The following is a 9,394-nucleotide window of genomic DNA, read 5'->3' as shown; positions in this document are numbered from 1 at the left end:
AGGAAACGGCAGCTGGCTTATGCTAGCCAAAGCCGTGTCTGTGGTAAAAGCAAAGCACTCTGTTCGGTTTCTGTGCCAAGCAGTGGAGAGAATATTAAATCCCTGACGTTCCTCAGGGGAAGCGTGATCCGAGTGATTGAAGATGTGGGGTGGAGAGATGGGAATCCTGGACTGTGTTCTTGGCTCCGTTAAGGCGCTGCATGACCTTGAGCAAGTCAGACGCCTCGTGCTCGCGAATACCAGCCTTGGCTCTGGCGGTCGGTACCTCGCCCCGCGCCCTGACTCTCCCCGATGACTCGGGGGGATGCAGCTGCTCCGATCCGAGCGCTCGCAGCTCTGATCCCACGCTAGGACACAGAGCTGCTTTTTGCAGGTGCCAGGCCTGCCTATGCTTGCCCTCTCTGGAGCTTAAAGCTCAGAAAACCCGGCCTTGCTGTTCTCCTTTCTAAACCAGAGTCAGGCATTAATTAAACTGCTGTTAAATGCCTGGAGGATGCAAGCTGGAGGCTTGTTTTAAATGCAAAGCATCTCACAGCTGGAGCATTTTATTTTCTGAATATGGCTGTGAGCATATTTGTTGCCCCCCTTCTCATCCCTGTGCCCAAATAAGTTGTGTTTTAGCTTCTACGCACCCCGTTGAGTAACTTCTGGTGCAGCTTTTGAGGTCAGAGGGGCGGAAGGGGACGTAATGGAGGAAGTTGCACATCTCTGAAGTTGCCTCGAGAGAAATCTGCAGACAAAGTTGCTCCCCTTTCTCCCTGCCTTCTTTAGAGCCAGGTGGGTGCAAGTGGCTGGTAAGAAGCTTTATTTTGCAGGGTTGGTTTCTTTTCAGTCTTAATTTAAACTGCTTTTTCCTGGCTCAAAAGAGCAAATGTTAAAATCTTAAGATGTCTGCAGCATGCTCTTAAAATGCTCTTGTCTAGGAGAGTTTACGAATCTGTCAGCTCCTTTGATCCTCCAAGCTTGCTTCTGAAGCTGCAGGATTATTTGACGCTGTAAAAAGGGGTTGCTTTTCTTCTTTGGAGGACTGAGAATCCTGAGAGGCATTAACTGGGAAATCGCCTACCGCAATCCTGAGCTTTTCAATATGTAACAGGCTCTGCTGGGGATTGAAATACAAATGATGTGGGAGGCCCCCACCCATCTGTCCTGTGGGAAAGGTGATGGTGCAGCTGGGTTCCCCGCATCTCATGGGGAGAGGATTTTGCAGCTGCAGCATGAAGTTGAGTTAATTTCCTGAGTGAGTGGTAACGGCCGGAGGAAGCGGTGGGTGCTCTGTCGGGTGTGCTGGGGAAACTGGGCGAAAAATGACTCTTCCTCGAGAACTGGGACTAAGCACGAGAGTGGCTTGGGGAAGCGTTTCTCCCATGAAAACCCAGTACGTGGGGCTTTATTTTTAGGTAGAGGATGTAGAGGGAGAACAGATGTTCTCAGCGATTTATTTTTAAAACAAAAACCACTGCTTGAGCTACACAATCAGCTCAGAAGAGCCACCACTTGTCCTGAAAGATGCTCGAATGGAAAACTTTCCGGTGTCTCCATTCCCAAAGCGTGTGGAATAAAGGTGTGATGATGGCTCTTGCTCTTGGAAAGCCACGTCAGTGGAAATTCTGTTTGGTGATTGGGAGCGTCTCAGGCATTTGATCTCTGTCCTCTGCCGCGTGCTGCGTGGCCTTGCAGAGCAGCACCCCCGGAATAACTGAAGTTGTTCAGAAATGCCAGGGTCCATCAAAGGAGGTGGAGGGGCGTGCGGCGGCGATGTGAGGAAGACAAATGGCTGTGGTGGAGGGGGGCTGGGGGAGGGCTGCGTGTGGATGCTGGCAAAAAGAAAGGGTGTAAATTGATACTGGAAAATCCTCACAGAGGGATTTTGGTGAAGCACGTACACATGGGCAATCCTGCCTTCACGCTAGGACAGATGCGAGGCTTCAGTCATCGGTGCGGAGCGGCGGCTCCTCTGCGTCCCCACCTCTGTCGAAAAACCTCTTATCTCCGGTTCCAGCACAAGCCTCTTGCTCAGAAGCTGGTGCAGATTTCCGCAGGCTTTCAAGCGAAAACAGCTTCATCCTGGCCCAACGGTCGCACCTTTTGCTCTGCTGGGCTCTTTCTGCTTTGCCTTGAGCCCCAAAGCTGCTCTGGGGTGGAGCTGGGAGGCTCAACTGCCTTCGGCCAACGGGCAAACCTTGCTCCGGAGGGGTCTGGGTATGACCCTGCCTTTCCTGCTCGTCCTTTTGCTTGGGGCTTGATCCCGCTGGGTGCTGAGTCCCCAAGCGTGGGCTTGTCCTGCTCCCAGCCCCCGGCCCCAGCTGGCTCAGCCTGGGGACGCCCCTCACCCCCTTCTCACCATTCCCCCCAGCTGGGTGCCATGGCCGTGCCGCTGGGGCTGCTGCTGGCCCTGCTGGGCTGCTCCGCGGCGCTGGATCCTGCCTTGGAGGAGGCCTGGGAAGGGTGGAAGACCCTCCATGCCAAGGAGTACCAAGGGGTAGGTCCTGCTTCCCCCAGGCCTCCCGGCAGCGCCAGGGACGGATCTGGAGGGGTCTCCCCCAGAGCCACCGGTGTCCCCGTGCTCGCAGGGGACGTTTCTGATCCTGCTGCCGCTCTGCCCCATGCCAGGAGGCGGAGGCTGCCCGCAGGGAGGTCTGGGAGAAGAACCTGCGGCGCATCCAGCAGCACAACTGGGAAGAGTCGCAGGGGCAGCACGGTTTCCGGCTGGCCATGAACCACTACGGAGACTTGGTACCTGCTGATGTGCCCGGCACCTTCCCTGGGGACCCCTCCCTGCACCCAAGGCTTGATCTGGGGACTGGGGACCCCTCCCTGCACCCAAGGCCCCTCCCTGCTGCTCTGCTGGGAGCTGCAGGTGCCCCTGGGACTGGGTTCCTTCCCAGGGGTTGACCAGCTGGTGGGGAGCTGCGGTGGTGCCAGCTGGGCACCCGTGGCATCACACGAGTTTTCCCTTGGCGACCTGCAGACAGACGAGGAGTTTAACTGGCTCCTGAATGGCTTCACGCCAGCGTGGCGAGAGGAGTCGGTGTTGCTCTTCCAGGCGTCGGCAGCCCTGAAGACCCCAGCGGAGGTGGACTGGCGGGCGAAGGGCTATGTGACGCCCGTGAAGAACCAGGTGGGCATGGGGCGGGGGTCCGGCTTGGGCTGTGTGATGGGTGCCGGGAGTCTGGGCAGCAGAAACAAGCAGCAGCGTCCTCCCAAGCACCAAAAACCCTCTGGGCAACCCAGAGAAAGCAGCTCCTGTAGTTTTGGCCACTGCAGTTTTGCAGCTGAGGAGCTGGAGAGGGTCACAGCAGGACTAGGAGGGTCACAGCATCCCTCTCCAGCAGGTTTTGGGGTGATGCTGTGACCCCCTCACTGTCTCCATCTCACCCAGGGGCACTGTGGGTCATGCTGGGCATTCAGTGCCACGGGGGCCTTGGAGGGGCTCGTCTTCAACCGGACGGGGAAGCTGGTGGTGCTGAGCGAGCAGAACCTCATCGACTGCTCCCGAAAGCTGGGCAACAATGGCTGCCAGGGCGGCTACATGACCCGGGCCTTCCAGTATGTGCGTGACAACGGTGGCTTGAACTCGGAGCACGTCTATCCCTACATGGCCACGGTAAGGGACAGCGGGTGGCCCCGAGGACACGGCCGAGTCCCAGCCCCGCCATCGGTCTCTCTCTCCTCTCAGGACACCTCCAGCTGCCGGTACAACCCACAGGACAGGGCGGCCAACTGCTCCACCATCTGGCTGGTGGCCCAGGGCAGCGAGGTGGCGCTGGAGCAGGCGGTGGCGGTCGCAGGCCCCGTGTCTGTAGCAGTGGACGCCAGCAGCTTCCACTTCCACTTCTACAAGTCGGGTATTATCTCGGTCTTCGTGGTGTGGATGGGTAAACTGAGGCAGGGCTGCCTCACTCCAGGCCTGGGCTGCTTGTTGAGCTGTGGAGTTTCCCCAGGGGAGTAGGATCCACCACCTGCCTTTGCCTGGAGAAGAAGCAACCAGGGCCGGCCGCACAGCTCACCCCAGTTCTGCTCTTCCCAGGCATCTTCAGCAGCATATTTTGCAGCCAGCGGGTGAACCACGGGATGCTGGCCGTGGGCTATGGCACGAGCCAGGAGCAGGGGCGCAACGTGAGCTACTGGATCTTAAAGAACAGGTAGGGGCTGAGGGCGTCCCCGCAAACCTGCTGCCACCTCTACCCCTATGCTAGCTCTGTCCCCCCGCTCCTGCTGCGGTCAGAGCTGCGTGGCAGGAGCATGTCCCTCTCCCCTGTCTCGTGGGGTGCTCTGGCTCCCGTCCCCCTTGCCCTCCCCGAGTGGGGCTGCATTCTCTGTGTGTGGGAACGCGGATGTGCTCATTCTCCATCTCTTCCTGCAGCTGGTCGGAGGTGTGGGGTGAGCAGGGCTACATCCGCCTGCTGAAGGGCATCAACAACCAGTGCGGGGTGGCCAACCAGGCCAGCTTCCCCGCGCTATGAGCCAGGACATCCCTCTCCGGGCGTCTCTCCCTGCCCTGGCTGCAGATCCAGGGCTTGTTTCCTTCTGGAAAGAGGCTTTTGTTTGTGTGCGGTGAGCAGCAATTAAAAGTGGCATGGCTAATTGCTCTGTGCCTGCAAATGGCGGCCGGGCAGGGTTTGGTGGCTGAGGCACGGCTGATGCAGCCAGTCCTTTTCCCGGTGGGAAAGGCAAAGCTCCCTCCGCACGATGCTTGGTGAGAGGCTCTTTCTCCACACCTTTCCTCCTGGCCTGGACATCTCCTTCCTTTCCTTTCTTTCCCCTTCCTAGGCCCCATTTCCTTCCAGCTCAATCCCGGCCAGGGCGGGATTTTCTGGCCGTGGCTGCAGCTCTGCCGGACCCTGCACAGGCTGAGCTGACAACGCTGCCCCTGTAAGCTCAGCTCTTTTATTTAAACCTGTGTGAGAAGACAGATTTAAAGGCAGAAAATGAACCTTTTCCTCCGACATCCTGCTTTTTATTTCCTCGCCTTCCTGAAGAACTTGGGGGGCTTTGTGTCACGCACAGCCCGGCACCCCGGAGGGAGGCCAGGCTGAGATGAGAGGGGATGCGGGCCACAGCCCACGGTAGCCCAGTGCCAGCGTGGGCTCTCCGAAACGTCCCATGGCTGCCCCATATCCCTCGTGGGAGCAACCACATAGCAGAGCGTGGTACTGGCTGGGGGGAGACTGCTGTCTCCGCGTCCCCTTGTCCCACATCCCAGTGGCTCCTTGTCCCAGTGTCCCCATGGCCCCTTGTCCCAGCGGTCCCCTGTCCCCTGGCTCTCTCGTCCCCACTGCGGCCCCTCAGGGGTTAACCCGCCCGGGCTCCCTGCCCACACCCAAGATGTCCGCCGCGGCGCCCGCTGAGCGGCCGCTGCCCGCGTTGACCCCTCCCTCCCGCCGTAGCGCGGGCTTCCTTTCCAAGATGGCGGCGCCCAGCGGGAGGAGCGACCGGTGGCTGTGGGCCGCGCTGGTGCCCGCCGCCTTGTTGTGCCTGGCGGCCCGGGCGGCGGAGGAACCGAGCACGGTCGACTTCGACGTGCGGCCCGGCGGGGGGGTTCACTCGTTCTCCCGGAGCCTGGTGAGAGGCGAGGAGGGTGGGAGTGAGGAGAGGGTACGCGCCTCTCGCTGACTGGCTCCGCGGCGCGTCGCTCCCGCCTCCCGCGACGGGGATTGGCTGTCAGCGAGGGAAGGCGGGACGAGCGGGGGATGTGGGGGGGGGATCGGGGCTGGTTGCTAGGGTGCCGGTTGCTAGGGGTGGGGGGTTCCCCGGGGGGAGAGGGGTCCCCAATGGGGGGTCTCCAAAGGCAGGAGGAGGGAGAGGGTCCATCCCGAGGAGGTCCCCAGCGGGGGGGGTCTCCAGCAGAAGGGGGTCCTGAGGAAAATGGCTCCCCAAGGCGGAACAGTCTCGGTGGAGAGGAGATCCCTAGGCAAGGAGGCTTGCTGCGGAGAATGGCCCCCAGCGAGAAGGGGGCCCCCGAGGGGGGTTCCAGAGGAGGAACCCCCAAGGGGAGGGAGGGGTGACTAGGGAGAAGGGGGTCTCCAAGAAAGAGGGTCCCCATGGGAAGGGGGCTCACCAAGGGGAAGGGGCCCTGCGGGGAAGGGGACCCCCGGAACACGGGGTCCTGCCGACACCCCGCAGGGTCCCTGCCTCTGTCTGCGCTGGTCCGGACGTGGACACGGTGCGTGCTCCTCCTCGGTCACCCCCGGGATGGGGCTGCTGGCCGCGTTCTCTCGGGTGTCCCCAGATCTCCTGTCATCCCTGAGAGGTGGCCGATGGTGAACAAAGAGACGGTTCTCCTTGAGCGAGGCCGCTCTTCATCTTGTTCTCTTCTTCCAGGGGGATTACACCTGCACCTTCACGTATTCAGCTCAGGGAGGAACGAACGAGGTGAATTGGATAAACCTTCCAGCGTTTCCCTTACGCGCACTCTCTGTGGCTGTACAGAGTGAGATGATTTTGTTTGTGACAAGCTGATTCCAGGGAGAGGAAGGGCGATTGCGCCGTTTCCACCACTGCGTGTTTGCAAAAGGAACTTGTTGGATTTGCTCCCGGAATGGAAGCGCCCTTCGTGTGTTGCAGTGATGCTGTGGTTCGCAGGGCTGTGACATTTGTGAGGCTTAACAAATCTCTGGGCTGGATGTCTCTGGAGAACAGGGAGTGACATTTTCGTACCCCGCTTGGTAGGAAGGGCATTGTAGGAGTAACTCCTGTGTTCTTTTGGAGGTTTTTGCAGCTCGTGTTGTTGCTTGCAGCACGCGCTGTGCAGGTACACAGTTTGTACTTTCCTGTCTGCGAGTCCTGTTAGAATAAGGTGCCTTTCTTTTAGCCTAAATGGAAATGAGACTTTAACTCTTTCCTGTAACTGTGCTAATGAAATTTTGGAGGGGAGAGGGCAACCAGGCCTTGAGCTTTGTGCAACCCAAAGTAAGAGGGGCCATCTGCAAGTGTTGTGTAGTTATGTTGTGTTATTTTAGGGCGGCTGAAACTCGCTGTGCCTGGGGCTGGGAGGGGATGTGACTGGCCTCAGGGGCAAGCGGGAAGGCTCTTGCCCACCTTAACTGTTTGGATCTTTCTCCTCTGCAGCAATGGCAGATGAACGTTGGGGTCAGCGAAGACAACCTGCTCTTCTCCTGCTCTATCTGGAGGTGTGTTCTTTAACCCCCAGCTCTCTGAGGCAAAAGCAACAACAAGGCAGGTGGGATCTGGGCCAGGGACCCTGCCTCCCGGCTGGGTTTGCGTCCCTGCGGGACAGCACTGGAAGGCTTTCCTCTCCCCGGAGATTCTGTGCCTCTGGGTGGGCTCCTCAGCCAGGCAGCGGTTGATAAATGCTGTGCTCCCCCCTCTCCCCTCTCCTCACTAGATGTAGCTACAAGAGGTGGCTGTGGCGGGAGGGAGCCATGAATCCTGAGCCCGTCTGCACCTCCACCCTCTCTGCCGATGTTAAAGACGCTGCTTTCTTGTTTCAGGCCCCAAGGGAAGTCTTACCTCTTCTTCACCCAGTTTAAAGCTGAAGTGAAAGGAGCCAAGATAGAGCATGCCATGGCTTATGTAAGTCTCAGCTGATCGCTCGGAAGCAGGCACGTGGGAGGCTGCTGTAACACATGAATTGGACTTGAAAAACATTTATTAGATATCTGCGCAAGAAAATGCACTCCATCACGTGCAATTAGAGAGCGGTGGCAGTCAGGAGAGAGGCTGCAGGTAGGCTCGCCGGCAGCATTTTATTTCTGCTCCCTCAACACCGTCAGTTGGCTGCTGGCTCTGCCAGCGTCAGCAACTCCAAAAGACACCATCCTGCCAGGGTGCACTGCAGAAGGGGTTTGCCTCAATAAATTGCCTGTGACAAAGTAAATAAAACTTCTGCTTCATTCTTCCGTTTCCCAGTCTTCAGTGGTGAGGCTTTCGGTCACCCGAGCGACACGAGCTTGTGGTTTAATAGGAAATGAAAAGATAGCCAGAGATTTTCCTTCAAATTCCTTTGTGGATTGAATTCTTTCACTCCGCATTATTAAAATACGACTTTGTTCTTTTTCAAAATCTGCTGTTATTTGTTTGTTTGCTTTAAATACGGTAGCTTCTTGGATTGCCTCAACTGCTTAAACCTTCTTCCTTCCTATTTCAGTCTCAAGCTGCAGCGGGTGGACAAAGCGACGTCCCCTTAAAACAGGAAGAATTTGAAATCACTGAAACAACAGGTCTGTGGCTGAGAGAACTGTGTGAGAAAGGGGCTGGAGTGGGAGTGGGTGTCTACCAGGAGAGGAGTATTTAAGCTGTTGCGTTATGGAATCAGGGATATAGTGCTCTTGATCCGTAGCTGGCAGCCGGATTTTGCGGGTCCCGTTCCAGTGTAAATGTTAAATTAGCACCGGGGAAGAACAGATTTATCACAACGTGCTCGTCGCGTGCGTAAGGAGGAAGTGCAATGCCTGGCTTGCTGGCTTTATTGTCCTGGAAAGGAACCAGCGGGGCTGTTTTGTTCGTGCCTTACCATCTGTTGATCCTGCGCTTGTTTTCTCTCTTCTAGTGTCTCACAGGGAAGGCAAGTTCCGTTTTGAACTGTCCAAACTCATGATTGTAGCAAAAACGCCCCGTGACGAGCTGTGACCCCGAGGCCGGTGTTGGGCAGGGTGTTTTGGCTGGAAGAGCTGGCAGATAAAGAAGATTACGTGTTAACTGCGGGATTTTTTTGGTTGGCCAAACCTTTTCTGTTTTCCATATTGAAATGCGCGAGGGTCCAACACAAGTGGGGCTTGGAGGCGTTAAGACAGATGCATTCTGTCTTGTGTCAGAGTAACAACGTGCTTTGCAGCTGGAAACCTCCTCTGAGGCTCCTGATCTGCAGCCAGGCGTTGCGTCGCCCGCTTTCTGCTCGGTTGATCTGCTGAATATGGCAAAGCTCCCGTCCAACGGGGGCTCCTTATCTCCCTGGCTAGGAAGAGCAATGCAGAAAGATAAGTGGCTGGATTTAAACAGCGTTTGCTAAAGGAAAGTCGTTAACTCTCTAGTCTCTGGAGGGGAGACAGGATTTCTCTCTCTGCAAGCATGAGAGGAGGAAATAATTAAATTGGGCGGGAGGGGGGAGGAAGGGATTGAGCTGGCTTAAGCTATCGGCTCCTCGTTGAGTGTGGCTGTGAAGACCATCGCTGGCTTTGCAGGGGAGGATATTCCGGACCTGCCCCAGCGCAGAGCGCGGGCTGGGATAACTTGGGACGGGGGAAGGCAGAGCTGCTTATTCTGACACAACCCAGGAGTCAATCCGGGCAACACTTTCATGTCTCAGTACAACCGCAGGACTATTTTTTACCTACAGAAGTGATTTTTTTCTTATCTAGAGTAATAACAGTGAGGGAACGTGGAATTCCTTTCCTGTGTAAATACAACACAAATAAAGAAGTAAAGCATCGTA

The 9,394-nt window shown here is 57.1% G+C and overlaps 2 protein-coding genes across 4 annotated transcripts; both read left to right on the top strand.

Annotated features, from left to right (window-relative positions):
* Nucleotides 1-65: 65 nt before the first annotated feature.
* On the top strand, nt 66-4,587 carry LOC104486096 (procathepsin L-like). 3 transcript variants are annotated; one of them, XM_086767557.1, is made up of 8 exons: nt 66-777; nt 2,357-2,482; nt 2,614-2,736; nt 2,972-3,121; nt 3,383-3,607; nt 3,710-3,848; nt 4,031-4,145; nt 4,367-4,587. In XM_086767557.1, exons 2-8 carry the CDS (start codon nt 2,366-2,368, stop codon nt 4,464-4,466), a joined length of 969 nt encoding a protein of 322 aa, XP_086623683.1. In that variant the 5' UTR covers nt 66-777; nt 2,357-2,365; the 3' UTR covers nt 4,467-4,587. The 3 variants fall into 3 exon arrangements, with proteins under 3 accessions (XP_086623683.1, XP_086623681.1, XP_086623682.1); XM_086767555.1 differs by having other exon boundaries at nt 3,680-3,848; XM_086767556.1 differs by lacking the exon at nt 66-777 and adding an exon at nt 1,297-2,202 and having other exon boundaries at nt 3,680-3,848.
* A 726-nt stretch (nt 4,588-5,313) lies between these two features.
* MYDGF (myeloid derived growth factor) lies at nt 5,314-9,394 on the top strand. Its single transcript, XM_086767558.1, has 6 exons — nt 5,314-5,565; nt 6,325-6,375; nt 7,072-7,133; nt 7,455-7,536; nt 8,111-8,183; nt 8,513-9,394. Exons 1-6 carry the CDS (start codon nt 5,329-5,331, stop codon nt 8,590-8,592), a joined length of 585 nt encoding a protein of 194 aa, XP_086623684.1. The 5' UTR covers nt 5,314-5,328; the 3' UTR covers nt 8,593-9,394.

The sequence above is a fragment of the Chlamydotis macqueenii genome, chromosome 26, assembly GCF_036417535.1.
Source record: "Chlamydotis macqueenii isolate bChlMac1 chromosome 26, bChlMac1.mat, whole genome shotgun sequence".
Lineage (NCBI taxonomy): Eukaryota > Metazoa > Chordata > Aves > Otidiformes > Otididae > Chlamydotis > Chlamydotis macqueenii.
This window is presented reverse-complemented; position numbering and strand designations above follow the sequence as displayed.